Here is a 15,297-nt window from a genome sequence, read left to right as displayed (position 1 = left end):
TTATATAATTATAAATATCTATATATATATTATACAATAAAATTATATGAATAAATAATTGTATTTAATAAAATGTATGAAAAAATATTTATTTAATAATAAACAAGAAATATGCATTTTATATAATTACAAATATTATATAGATTTAATGCAATGAAATGTAGCACACTTATACTATAACTATGTAATAATAATCCTACATAATACAACGTAAAACTAATAATAAAAATGCTATCAAGCATCTCAATGATAATAAACTGCACTCAACCTAAAATAAAAAATGACATCTTTTGGTTATCCTCTTTTTTTTCTTTTTTTTTTTTTTTTTAGCTCTATCACTTTAAAACCTCATCTAATACAAGTCATCTTCTCTCTCTTTTTCCCCTTAGTGCGTCCTTCCTGAAAGGCAGCAGTAATGTGATTTCAGTAATGTGAATGTAATTTGTGTGTCAGTGTGAGGACAGTGACGAGGATCCTGATCCAGGCTGGATGATTTATGTTTCTTCCTCCAGCGTTTTTCTAAAACACGTTTCTCTTCATTTATTTTTAATCTTCGGAGCGATTAGTTCTCCCTGTCACCTGCAATACAGCGTCTGAATGAAGCGTTAATGAAAGAGAGAGAAATGGAAAAAGAAGCATTTGAGAGACAGATTTAGAAACATATTCATATTTGCTTATGTTTATTAAAAGACAGAATATAGAATGCCAAATGAATGGCAAATATGGCATAGACCACTGTGCCAATAGATTTGACGCCAGATGTTGTGTGGTGAGATGTGTCACTTCATCTGTCTGTATATGAGCATTCAGTGAAACTGGAGTTCAGGCTCAAGGATCCAATTGAAACGAATCCCTGTATTTCCATGGCAACATGCTCCATTAAAGATTCCACTTATATGCCTTGATAGCTTTATTTCCTTTACGCATCCTTTTATTTTCTTCCTCTCTCTCTCATTCTTGAAACGAGTGTTGTTTGACAACTGGGCATTTTCATTTGAATAAATACACACCTTTCAGAACTGAGATGTGGTATTTGAAGAATCTAATTGTATTTATTGGTGTAAATAACAAGATACCTCAAATGATGGGGTTTTTTTGAGGAGAGATGCTATTACTTCTCTAAGTGATTCTCACGATTTTTACATGGTGGATGAAAAATCCCATAGTCAAAGGAGAGACCAGAACATCACAGAGACTTGAGTTGAGCTTGTTTGACTTGTGTCAGCAAGTAACAACTCAGAACTCCCTAAGGTGCACCCATAATGCCATGGGAACCACTGAGAAAACTCTAGCAACCACCCAGAACACCTTAGCAACAACCAAGAGAACCCTAGTAACCACTTAGAAAACTCAAGCAACCACCCAGATAACCTAAGCAACAACCCAGTACACCCTTGCAACCACCCAGATAACCATAGTAACCACCCAGAACACCCTAACAACCATAATGCCAAAGCAACAACCAAGAAAACTCAAGCAACCACCCAGAACACCCTATCAACCACCCAGAAACTCTATCAACCACCCAGAACACCCTAGCAACCACCCAGAAAACTCTAGCAACCACCCAGATAACCCTAGTAACCACCCAGAACACACAAGCAACCACCCAGAAAACTCTAGCAATCACCGAGAAAACTCAAGCAACCACTCATAAAACCCTAACAAACAACAATAAAACTCTATCAACCACCCAGGACACCCTAGCAACCACCCAGAAACTCTAGCAACCACCCAGAATACCCTATCAACCACCCAGAAAACCCTAGTAACCACCCAGAACACCCTAGCAATCACTCAGAAAACAATAACAAACAACAATAAAACTCTATCAACCACCCAGGACACCCTAGCAACCACCCAGAAACTCTAGCAACCACCCAGAATACCCTATCAACCACCCAGAAAACCCTAGTAACCACCCAGAACACCCTAGCAACCACTCAGAAAACCCTAACAAACAACAATAAAACACTAGCAACCACTCAGAACACCCTATCAACTACCCAGAAAACCCTAGTAAACACCCAGAACACCCTAGCAACCACTCAGAAAACCCTAACAAACAACAATAAAACTCTAGCAACCACCCAGAACACCCTATCAACTACCCAGAAAACCCTAGTATCCACCCAGAACACCCTAGCAACCACTCAGAAAACCCTAACAAACAACAATAAAACTCTAGCAACCACCCAGAACACCCTAGCAACCACCCAGATAACCCAAGTAACCACTCAGAACATCCAAGCAACCACCCAGAGAATCCTAGTAACCACCCAGAACACACTAGCAACCACCCAGAAAACTCTAGCAACCACTGAGAAAACTCAAGCAACCACCCAGATAACCTAAGCAACAACCCAGTACACCCTTGCAACCACCCAGATAACCATAGTAACCACCGAGAACACCCTAGCAACAACCCAAAGCACCCTAACAACCTCCCACAAAATCCTTGCAATCACATACAGTAGCAACACACTAAAAAACATGATAAACATTTTAGCAGCTACAAAACAATGCCCTGTGGTAACCACCCACAGCACCCTAGCATTGTGGCAAGTGGGTTTTGCAAAGGCATGCAACATTCACAATTCTTCAGAAAATGTAAAAATCAAGTTAAGTTTCATGTGACAGTCTTGAGGAGCCCTTTAGTTCTCCCACTGAGTTTTTTCCCACTTAAATTGTTTAACTGCTCTTTCTCTCTCTCGTCCTTCACTCACCAGTCATTGAGCTTTAAATAAAGACTTAATCAGTTCATGCAACGAGGTCAGTGGGACAGAGTGGGAGGGAGGTGGGAGCCGCTGGTATCGATCTGCTGTCTGTTAGACTTGTTCTGTCGTCTAAACATTATTGATTACACTGTCCTCAAGCACAAGCTCCCTGTTCAATTCTAATTTTAAAACTATTTGTTCCTCTTTAGAAAGGCTTTAGTCCACTTGTAAGTCAATACACATGAAAGAAAAAGATAGTAACACATTGTTTTACATCATGCACTGCCTATTTATATGTCTGGGTTCGTATATCTAGAGGTCAATGCTTCCAAGAGACAGAATGAATACGTTTTTAAGGTGGATTTAATTCATTAAGCCATTTAATTTGTATTATCACTAGTTAATTATTAATAATATTAGAAATAATATAAATGATTCTTGTTATAATTCCAATACTTTGGTGAAAAAGCAGAGAAAAAGAGGATTTAATAACAAAACTATATGAATGGTTTCTGAATATTGAATCAATCTTATTTACTCACCCTCATGCCATCCTAGATGTGTATGGTTTTCTTTCTTCTGCTGAACACAAATGAAGATTTTTAGAAGAATATCTCAGCTCTGTAGGTCCATACAATGCAAGTGAATGGTGGCCAAAACTTTGAAGTTCTAAAAAGCACATAAAGGCAGCATAAAAGTAATCCATACGACTCCAGTGGTTTACTCCATGTCTACTGAAGTGATATGATAGGTGTGGGTGAGAAACATATCAATATTGAAGTCCTTAACTGTAAATCTCCACTTTCACTTTCACATTCTTCTTGTAATTTTTGGCGATTCTCATTCTTTGTGCATATAGCCACCTACTGGCAGGGGGGGGAATTGATAGTAAAACAAAACTTAAATATTGATCTGTTTCTCTCACACACCTATCATATCACTTCTGAAGACATGGATTAAACCACCTTTATGCTGCCTATAAGTGCTTTCTGAACCTTCAAATATCGCCCCCTTTTGGTATAATCACATAACTGTACTTTCCTGTCACTGCAAATAAATAAAATATCAACCTTCACAAATATAGATATCAGCTAAAAAGTAGCTATGAAATTTACATGATTTTCAGAATGTATTTTTCACAATTATATGTATTATTTCTAAGTAAATTAGTTATATAAATGCTTTATATCCATAGGTATAGTATGCATTAACGTCTATATTATCATCCTTTTACATTATAATTCCTCATAGAATCAATAGATAACAGCACAGATGTAAATACCTTTATTATTGCACAAGGGTGTAAACAGTTAAGCATTAGGGAAATGTTTTAGTATTTTTGGTATGATACTGTTCAGTTCAGTTCATTTGAACACTTTATTAGGAAAAATCATGAAAGTTTCAAAAGTATTTTTTATGTAGATGAGAGACAACACACAAGGGTACAATATTCAGATTTAAAAGGTGCTTTATCAAGATACATTTTCATTTTACCAATTGTTTTAAAATACTTTAATCTTACAATAACAATAGTTTGGCTTTGGGTGGCATTAGGTGGCCCTAGACATTTCAGGAGTCTTATATGTGTAATTCTTGTTACTGTTGCTATACGTCCTGTTTATACGTTTTACATATATCAAGACATTATTGACATACAGGGATTGAAATGTGAGGTTTAATTATGTACTTATTGACAACAGTGGCATTAACTCCTAAATTGAACCATTCCAGTGATTCCAGAAACGGTCTGTCTGTTCAAAGGATCTGATTGGCTCTCATATGTTTGGGTTAACACGTGCCTCTCTGAAGGGACGTGACGCTTGTAAAATCCTCGACCAGGATTGGTCAAATTGCTCAAGTGGGACCGCCCCTTTCACAGTCACCACAACCAGATATATAGATGGAATGCTTTTGATACTGAAGTTCGCGTGCATATTTAATAAAGGTAATCTTCTCACGTTGTGTATTTATTGTTATATTTGTTTATAGTAAATAATATAAATGCTATATAAGCAAAACGAAGCGTTATTAACGCCTGTAATGTCGCTTATGAAACACATCAGCAGCGGGTTGTGTAACGTGTCAACTCGTCAAACATTCATTCATTGTTTTGTAACGCTGCTCGCTGCTACATTGTAACTTCATCTTTCGCGCGGCTACATTTGTAACTTCATCTTTCGCGCGGCTACATTGTAACTTTTATCTTCGTGGTTACTAATGATACATAAATCGCCCATGTTTATCGCGTTTAAAGTGACAGGTTTAGTCAAAGCCAATGTCTGAAGTCAGAGATATGAAGCACATCTCTCAGGTCCGTGAGCTGTTGAGAGAGCTGATTTTGGGCCGTGAGGATCCGGACGGTTTTTTTGGGCTGTGTTTGTCTCTGCTGGGGGACACAGACACCAGAACACTCTTTCTTGATGTAATCAAACCCCTTTTACCCGGACACGAGCATCTACACAGTCAACTGACAACAATCTTTCTGGAGTATTTCTCAAAGGTAATGTGAATTTCATAATGTTTTAAACACTTGACTTAACTCTTAAAATCTTTGAATCAAAATGCTTATAATTTAATATTCGAAATTGTTTTGTTGACAAATATAAAGTATGAAATTCTTTACAAAACTAACATTTTAATTTAAATGCATACATGGGATCTTCTTACATTATTAATACTAACACATTATAATTCAAATACTTCCATTTGCTATTTTATGATTTTGTTGAATTTTCTATTTTTCTAAAATGTAAACAAACAAACAAATATAAATACATACACATAAAAGCAATTTTTCCCATAAGGCCTGCACCCCTGAGTAGCGATGGTGCTGTTTTTTTACATCAGTAATGTCTTGACTATACTTTGTGATCAGTTGAATGCCACTTTGGTGAATTAAAGTACCAATTTCCTTAAAGAATCACTTGGAAAAGATGCTCTGTTTTAATAATAATAGTAAAATAAAGGCGTTTAAAAAAAAGATTTGTTCAATGACCATTTTTGTAAATTACACTTTTCTGCAGTTTTATTGTCACACTTTCATGTGTTTTGAGTGAGTCATTAAACAATTGATAAAATCTAATTATACTTTAATAAAATCTATTAAATAAAGTCTATTAAGAGATTTTAAGAATGTTTAAGCATCATAAGCTTTTCCCCAATGACAACAAAGTCATCTGCTGTGAAGCTAAAAATAGTTTTAATTACTTCCTGATGTCATTGATCACATTTACTCTTAATTTATCCAGTTAAATGAGAATACTGAACTAAACAAACAATATGCCCCCTCTCCTTCAATCTGTCAGCAGACGCTTTTTGATCCTCGCTTGTTCACGAATCGAATGGGGAATGGGGCATGGGGCGTATTCTTTCTGTGTCAAACCACTGAAATACTTCTTCACAGCCCGCACTCCAATGCTATTAGCTCATGCCATAGTCCATCTTTACAGATGGGAGAAGCCAACAAAGCAGTTTCACACTTAAAACTAGTGCAGTGCTATGACTGCAGGCTGAGATTTGAGTCACAGATTTTTAGGGGGTGAGAAAACATTTTAGGCAGGCGGAAGCCCTTTTAACCCTTATGTTGTGTTCCGGTCATTTTGACCTGGATTACTTTATATATATATATATATACTTCTATATATATTTAGCCTTAACAGACAGTAGGGGCATGTGCTGTTAGCGAGCACCTATGAAGGCCTGTATATACACACACACACACACACACACACACACACACACATACAATGTGTGTTGAGTGCCCTTTTGTGCATCGCCTTTCCATGTATACCCTTTGAGGAATATTTCAAGATCTACTCATCATACTATGTTGTGTTTGGGCTCGTTTGAATCGGGATAGTCTGCTGTACATTCCGATATGCCATTTTCTATGTTTTATGCATGTTTCAGGAAGTATTAAGGAAAAACATGACAAAAAGACACTCCTGTTTATTATATTTATGTGTGTCTGTGGGAATTTCATACATTAAAACTCACTGCAGTTTGGCCACTGAGTGAAACAAATTTTCTCATTGCATTCTACACATTGAGACCTTTCCAATAATATATAACACATGGCTATCTCATCTTTATGGTTTTACCAACTCTGAATATCAATGTGTTTTGATAACACATTTGCAAATTATGAGAATGAAACTATTTTTATTCGTCAGCAAATTAAAAAGCGTTATATAAGAATTGGTGAGATCAGATATATGCATTGTAAAAACCAGATTCTAAGCATTTAAAAATGACACTTATTATGTTCAGATTAAGCAAGTGGTTACTAATTTATTATGTAATTATTATATTATTTTTTTTCCGCAGGAAGTGCTCCCACTTGCCCTCAGTTCTATAAAATTCTTCTGTCAAAAAGAAATATTTTTAAATATGTTCAAAAAAGGAGTACAAAACAAAAAAGTTATAATTACTAAAAACTAAGTTGCTAAAAAGATCTAATGCAATATCTTGGGATAATATAATATATGCAATATGACAGATTTATAAACAATCTTAGTGGACCGTTCATTTTTGACCGGGAACACAAAATATGCTAGCACAAACACAACACAAAGGTTAAATAAAGGGTCTTGGTTAAGGTAAGGGTTAAGCTTATGGTGCAAGCATTGATATTTTGTAATACTATTGTGTTTTGTGATGACAGATTTTGTATGTTGTTGTTTTAGGATGAAGAAGATGCATTAGAGTTGGCATTAAAACTCTCTCTCCATGAAACCAAACAAGAGGTCAGACAGCGTGGTTCAGATCACCAGCCTTACTTGCCTTCCACAAGCTATGCAAAACTGGCTTCAGGATGTTCAGGTGTTGTTCAAGATGAATTCAGAGGACTGGAGAAACATCGTATCACAAAATGGACCCCAGACACTGAAGTACATCGACCCATATGCATTAAAAAGGAGCAGAGTCCCAACTTTCATTTGGACAAAGACGATGGCGACCTCTTAAAAGTTGATGATAAAGACCAATCAAGAAATTCAACAAGATCACAAAGGCGTCGGCAACGCAAGAAGCTGCAGTTGTTAAAAAACCCGTCTGGCCCACAACCTGTTCTGCTGTGGTTTCGAAGAGACCTCCGCATGTGGGACAACCCTGCTCTGATTGGCTGCCTGGAGCTTGGTGCACCAATCATACCAGTCTTCCTGTGGAATGCAGTGGAGGAGGAGGGTCCAGGGGTTACCGTCTCGGCAGGTGGGGCATCTAAATACTGGCTGCACCAGGCACTAGTGAGTCTGAATCTCTCTCTTGAGCAGCGTGGAAGCCACTTGGTGACCCAGAAAGCAGAGCCATCATCCTTGGCTGCCCTACAGGGACTAATATCAGAGACAGGGGCGAGATCGGTTGTGGCGACAGCCCTGTATGAGCCATGGTTGAAGGATAGAGATGATAGTGTATGGGAGACACTGGAGAAACAAGAAATTAAGTGCCACATTTACCACTCCTACTGCCTGAGAGACCCCTATATGGTCACCACGAAGGGTGTTGGTCTACGAGGTAGGTAATGCAGTAAAGTGGGTTTGGGTTGAAAGGGGTGGAAACTAGGGTTACTTTTTTGCATTTCACTATTTCACTATTTCTAATTTTAATGTCTAAGGGTTAGGGGGTTAAACACACCCCTAAACCCAAGTAATAAACTTCAGTACTTAACTCGTCCTGTACTGTTTGTGCTATGAACATGAATGATGGCTCAAATCATGTGCTGAATTGAGGAGAGGTGTGCTATTACTTTTCGCAGTGGTCAGATTTAAGATTGAACCCATATCTTTGGACAAAAATATAGATTTTGGGGGTTGGATCTTTTGAACTGGACTGGTAGGTGACCACCCAGAACACCTTAGCAACAACTTTAAAACCCTAGCAACCACAAAGCAACTTGCGCAAAAAAATCTTTAGAAAAAATCTAGAAAGTTCTTTGGGCAAATTAAGCATTATGTTGATTATCACAAAAAATGATTCTAATTCGTCCCTCAAAAAATAAAAAAGCAAAAACAGAATGGAAGTGAATGGGAACAATTTTTGGAGAGTTTAAAGGCAGAAATGTGAAGCTTATAATTAAAAAAAAAACATTTAAAGTGGTCATGAAGTGCTTTTTTTAATGTATTATCTTCCCTGAGGTCCAACGATAATGTTATAAAAGTTGTTTTGCACCAAAACAGTCACCATTTAGAAATAAATGTTCATTTTCCACCCATTTCCATTTTTTGCCCTCTGTCTGAAACACTCGGTTTTGGCCTAAGCACCACCTTAAAGCTTCAACGTAAACGCCCACTGTTCGTGTCTGTGTAGTTAGTTTTAATTTTTACTGATTGGTCCCATTTACTTATTAAACCCATCCTTCGGATGAGATGTTAAACCGAGGTCCTGACTCTCTGTGGTCATTAAAAATCCCAGGACACATTCCCCCCATTGGCCCTTATCAATCATGGCTTCCTAATAATCCCCATCCATTAATTGGCTCTATCACTCCACTCTCTCCTTTCCTCCAATAGCTAGTGTGTGGTGAGTGTACTGGTGCACTATTGCTGCCGTCGCATCATTCAGGTGGATGCTGCACAGTGGTGGTGGTTGAGGAGAGTCCCCTGTTCACTGTGTAAAGCGCTTTGAGTGTAGTGTCTGAAAAGTGCTGTTTAAATGTAACGTTCATTCATTCACTTCTATTGTAAATGACTCACTGGAAAGTCATTTAAAGAAAAGGAGGGACGAGTCGAAATACGTTTTGGTGGTAATCAACATTATACCAAAAATGCTGTCGATTGAGCTTAACTTGTTTTGAACCCGGAATATTCCTTTTAAAAAATAAGAAGAAAACAGTCAAGTAAATTTCTGTTTATTTAAGTAAGCAAAAATTGCGGTTACAATGAGACAATTACAATGGAAGTGAATGTGGCCAGTCCATACACATAAAAATGCACACTGTTTCAAAAGTAAAGCCACAAGGCATATACAATATAAGTGGTAAATTGATTTTAGTGTGATAAAAAAGCACGTTATCTGTGTAAAGTTCCATCCAATATTACAACTTCAATGCCATGACGGTGTAATACCTGTAAACCCTGTCATTTATAACAGCGATTTATCACACTAAAATTATGTTAACACATATCATGTTTATGTCTTGTTCTATACTTTTGAAAAAGTGTAGTTTTATGAACTAAATTAACTGGCCCCATTTACTCCCATAGTTCCATAGGGACGACTAAAAACTATTTTTGTGGTAATCAAAAACATTATGCAACAAATGCTGTCAACTTAACTTTTAGTGAACTCGGAACATTTCTTTAAGAAGAATTTATTTCCTAAGGATGTTTCATGAATCCTCCAGACCCAAAACACCTAAGCAACCACTTAGCAACATCCTGGCAACCACCCCACCCACGACTCCCTAGCATTGTGGCTTTTTGCATGGACAAGCCCTGCTCACTTTTTCTTAAAAAGTAAAAATGTAGTTTTAAAGTGCTCTTTGTTCATGAAGTCTGATTTATTTCCAGGTATTGGTTCTGTCTCTCACTTTATGAGCTGTTGCCAGCAGAACCCTGGCAGTGGATTGGGCACTCCACTAGATGCCCCCAGTGTCCTGCCTGCTCCCTCAACATGGCCGCAGAGATGCCCTCTTGTTGATCTGGAGCTGGCACGCATGCCACGCCGGAAAGATGGCACTGAGGTGAGAAGACGTCCACACCACCACTAACACTGGTTTTATTATTCTTATCTTGCCCACAGTAGAATGCAATATTTAGTGTATATTGAACAGTATGCAGTATTTAGTATGCTAGTATTCCTTTCCGACTATACTCTATATGTTGGCAATTATTTTGGTGATGTGGTAATGACAGATTGACTGGGCTGCAAACATTCGGAAATCATGGGACTTCAGTGAGGAAGGAGCTCAGGCCCGTCTTGAGGCATTCCTGCGTGATGGTGAGACACATTTCTAGTATAAGCCTCTCATCACACACACACGCAATAAAAAAAATATTACGGACTCTACAAGCCCATTAATCATTTTGTAATGTTTAATTGACATCATTGTAGGTGTGTATCGGTATGAGAAAGAGTCAAGTCGTGCAGATGATCCCAACACCAGCTCTCTGTCTCCGTATCTTCACTTTGGGCAGCTGAGTGCACGCTGGTTATTATGGGATGCCCGTGGAGCTCGATGCAGACCTCCCAAGTTCCAGCGTAAATTGGCATGGAGGGATCTGGCATACTGGCAGCTGTGCCTTTTTCCAGACCTGCCCTGGGAGTCAATCAGACCCCCATACAAGGCAAGATTCACACTTATTAATGTGTGCTTTGATGTTTGTGCTTTATAAAATAATAATAATAATAATAAAAAAATTACTCTGTGTTTTTAAAACACCCTTAAAACCCTGGAGTCACGAGTTTGAATCCAGAGCATGCTGAGTGACTCCAGCCAGTTCTCCTAAGCAACCAAATTGGCCCGGTGCTATTACACGCTATTAAATTCTAGAGACTTGTGTGTGAAAATCCCAGGAGATCAGCAGTTACAGAAATACTCAAACCAGCCCGTCTGATGCCAACAATCATGTCACGCTCCAAATAATTAAGATAAAAAATTTTCCCCGTTATGATGGTTGAAGTGAAGATTACTCATGTGCAGGCTCTACGCTGGAGTTCAGACCATGCTTATCTGAAGGCATGGCAGCGTGGACGCACAGGTTACCCACTGGTGGATGCAGCAATGAGACAGCTGTGGCTAACTGGCTGGATGAACAACTATATGAGACATGTGGTGGCCTCCTTCCTCATTGCCTATCTACATATTCCCTGGCAGGAAGGATACCGCTGGTTTCAGGTGAGACATTAAGTCCTCGTTTGTGCAGAAACCCCTTAACTTTGGCAGCTATGTTATGAGCATTAACAATGCAATCTCTTTCTGGAAAGGACACACTGGTAGATGCTGATGTTGCCATAGATGCAATGATGTGGCAAAATGGAGGGATGTGTGGTCTGGACCATTGGAACTTTGTCATGCATCCCGTTGACGCAGCGCTGACCTGTGACCCGCATGGCGCTTACGTGAGACAGTGGTGTTCTGAACTGTCAGCACTTCCTGATGACCTCATCCATAAGCCCTGGAAGTGTCCCGCTTCAATGCTGCGCAGGGCAGGTCTGTTATCCTCATCTGCTTGCACTGATCTCAGACTTTGACTCAGATAAAATGTACAATTAATATTGCATGCAAATGTTGCTCCATATATCACATAATATCACATGCAAATGTTCCATATATCACATAATATCACATGCAAATGTTGCATAGATCACATACTATCACATGCTAATGTTCCATAGATCACATAATATCACATGCAAATGTTCCATAGATCACATAATATCACATGCAAATGCTCCATAGATCACATAATATCACATGCAAATGTTCCATAGATCACATAATATCACATGCAAATGTTCCATAGATCACATAATATCACATGCAAATGTTCCATAGATCACATACTATCACATGCAAATGTTCCATAGATCACATAATATCACATGCAAATGTTGCATAGATCACATACTATCACATGCTAATGTTCCATAGATCACATACTATCACATGCAAATGTTCCGTAGATCACATACTATCACATGCAAATGTTCCATAGATCACATAATATCACATGCAAATGTTCCATAGATCACATACTATCACATGCAAATGTTCCGTAGATCACATACTATCACATGCTAATGTTCCATAGATCACATAATATCACATGCAAATGTTCCATAGATCACATAATATCACATGCGAATGTTCCATAGATCACATAATATCACATGCAAATGTTCCATAGATCACATACTATCACATGCAAATGTTCCATATATCACATAATATCACATGCAAATGTTCCATAGATCACATAATATCACATGCAAATGTTCCATAGATCACATACTATCACATGCAAATGTTCCATATATCACATAATATCACATGCAAATGTTCCATAGATCACATAATATCACATGCAAATGTTCCATAGATCACATACTATCACATGCAAATGTTACATAGATCACATAATATCACATGCAAATGTTGCATAGATCACATACTATCACATGCTAATGTTCCATAGATCACATACTATCACATGCAAATGTTCCATAGATCACATAATATCACATGCAAATGTTCCATAGATCACATAATATCACATGCAAATGTTCCATAGATCACATAATATCACATGCAAATGTTCCATAGATCACATAATATCACATGCAAATGTTGCATAGATCACATACTATCACATGCTAATGTTCCATGGATCACATACTATCACATGCAAATGTTCCATAGATCACATAATATCACATGCAAATGTTCCATAGATCACATACTATCACATGCAAATGTTCCGTAGATCACATAATATCACATGCAAATGTTCCGTAGATCATAATATCACATGCAAATGTTCCGTAGATCACATAATATCACATGCAAATGTTCCATAGATCACATAATATCACATGCAAATGTTCCATAGATCACATAATATCACATGCAAATGTTCCATAGATCACATAATATCACATGCAAATGTTCCATAGATCACATACTATCACATGCAAATGTTCCATAGATCACATAATATCACATGCAAATGTTCCATAGATCACATAATATCACATGCAAATGTTCCGTAGATCACATAATATCACATGCAAATGTTCCATAGATCACATAATATCACATGCAAATGTTCCATAGATCACATAATATCACATGCAAATGTTCCATAGATCACATAATATCACATAATATCACATTTTAATTTAAAGCCTGAAGCTGCACTAACTATTCAAATAGAAGGATGTTAGTTCCAGTATAAAAACCTTTAAAAAATATCTAAGAACCTCTCTTGACTTCATCAACATCTTCAGTTCTCCATTTTGGCTCTACAGAGTTAATTCCTGCTTAGACAGTATGATTTTCATAAAAACAATTAATCTTAGTCCCATTAAGATGGTTTTCAATGTGACATTGTTTATTGGGGTTTCTTCAACTTTGTGCACTTTTAGCACTGGGTTTCTAAAAAGTAAAGTTTTGTAAAAACAAATTAGAAAACAACAATTATTATATATTATTTAAACAGTGGTGTATTTCTACATTATATGTACAGCTGTTGTATTGCATGCAATTTAATGCTTATTCAAATTTTAAAATGTAAATATTTTCATAAATATATTTTATCATTATATAACTCTAATACAGTAATGAGAAAAAAAGATGCCTGAACTGATTATCTCAGTGGTCCTAAAAATAGGCTTCAATTATTTTTATGTGATTTATATAATATCTTACTTTTTGCTTTTAAGGTGAAATGTGGCCTGAACATGTTTTCCTGAGACTCACCATAACATCAGTTTACAAAAAATGTAATTGCAAAACATTTATAGTTCCTATAGCCTCTTCCTTTCTCATCTTTCCTTATTTTGTGTTTGCAGGGGTGGTTTTAGGAGGTAACTACCCAGAGCGGATCATTGTTGACCTTGAGAAGCAGCGTGCACAGTCTCTGCAGGATGTTGCATTGGTAAGGCGGCGTTTCAGGGAGTTCGTTGACCAGCGATCAGGCTGTGACCTGGTTCCTCTGCCTACCAGGCTGGTGCAGGAAGCTCTGGGCAGTATGGAGGACGTTGTGAGGCGTGAAGAAACCGGGTTCCTCCTTCCAGTCATCACACGCATGGAGTTTAAATGCCAGCCTGAGGATCCAGACGGCCAGGACAACCCATACAGCGCTGTGCTTAAAGGCTACGTCAGTCGCAAACGTGATGAAACCATTGCTTTCCTAAATGAAAGAGACTTCACAGCCAGTGTGATGTGCGAGAGTGCACAGCGTAGAGAGAGGCTAGAGAGGGATTGTTGTCTCCTCGAAGGTCTACCGCGACCCACAGCCCCACGTGGAAGGGCAAGGCGGACCCCAACCAGAGACCCTTACAGCAAAGTGCCCGGAGGTGTCGCCATTCCTCGAAGATAACAGATTAACTTGCGTCAGTGCCTAGAACTCAGCCAATGAGTGCGTTTACAGACACCCCAATACTCTGATATCTACCAAAAATCAGCGATGCCTCAAATTGTGTGGTGTTGAGAATTGCGCTATTACTTTTTAAATCTGTCTGACTTTATTTTCGCCTGGTGGGCGAAAAAATCCCATAGACTTAAAGGGTAACTAAACACCTGCTCAGAGTCTGACTCCACCCACTAGAAATATTTGAAAATGCTGGAAAAGTGGGCAGACCCCGGCGGGGATAGAGGGAACGAACCTAGTGCGGGGCTGAGCGGGGGGGCACCTGAGACTCGTAGTGACGGATTAATTGACAGCTGCTGTCAGACTCTATGTTATTATTATTCCTGACACGGTCGCAAGACGACATGTACATGAATCTGGCGTGGTGAGCTGGAACCTGCTTACGTCAGCTGTCACCGCTTACGTCACGAAGTACCGCAACAGCCAATAGGAAAATTCAACTGCAGTAGCCACCGTTCAACCTGAAGAGGGCAGCACTCAGACGTTTTTAC

General features: G+C 38.2%; 1 protein-coding gene across 1 annotated transcript; it reads left to right on the top strand.

The window, feature by feature from the left end:
* The first annotated feature begins 4,612 nt into the window (after positions 1 to 4,612).
* On the top strand, positions 4,613 to 15,079 carry si:ch1073-390k14.1 (deoxyribodipyrimidine photo-lyase). Its single transcript, XM_052152356.1, has 8 exons — positions 4,613 to 5,217; positions 7,403 to 8,228; positions 10,223 to 10,395; positions 10,568 to 10,652; positions 10,767 to 10,999; positions 11,356 to 11,550; positions 11,640 to 11,865; positions 14,226 to 15,079. The coding sequence occupies exons 1-8, from the start codon at positions 4,993 to 4,995 to the stop codon at positions 14,753 to 14,755; spliced, it is 2,493 nt and encodes an 830-aa protein (XP_052008316.1). The 5' UTR covers positions 4,613 to 4,992; the 3' UTR covers positions 14,756 to 15,079.
* Positions 15,080 to 15,297: the final 218 nt, after the last annotated feature.

This window comes from Xyrauchen texanus, chromosome 21 (assembly GCF_025860055.1).
Source record: "Xyrauchen texanus isolate HMW12.3.18 chromosome 21, RBS_HiC_50CHRs, whole genome shotgun sequence".
In the NCBI taxonomy this organism is placed as follows: domain Eukaryota; kingdom Metazoa; phylum Chordata; class Actinopteri; order Cypriniformes; family Catostomidae; genus Xyrauchen; species Xyrauchen texanus.
Note: the sequence above shows the minus strand (reverse complement) of the source record. Positions and strands in the feature narration are given on the sequence as shown.

Excerpts from the sequence above, each read along its gene's own strand:
- si:ch1073-390k14.1 (XM_052152356.1), top strand. The coding sequence starts at position 4,993 with ATGTCTGAAGTCAGAGATATGAAGCACATCTCTCAGGTCCGTGAGCTG. Across the intron at positions 10,396-10,567 it reads GCCGGAAAGATGGCACTGAG|ATTGACTGGGCTGCAAACAT; the intron begins GTGAGAAGACGT and ends TGGTAATGACAG. Across the intron at positions 11,551-11,639 it reads AAGGATACCGCTGGTTTCAG|GACACACTGGTAGATGCTGA; the intron begins GTGAGACATTAA and ends CTTTCTGGAAAG.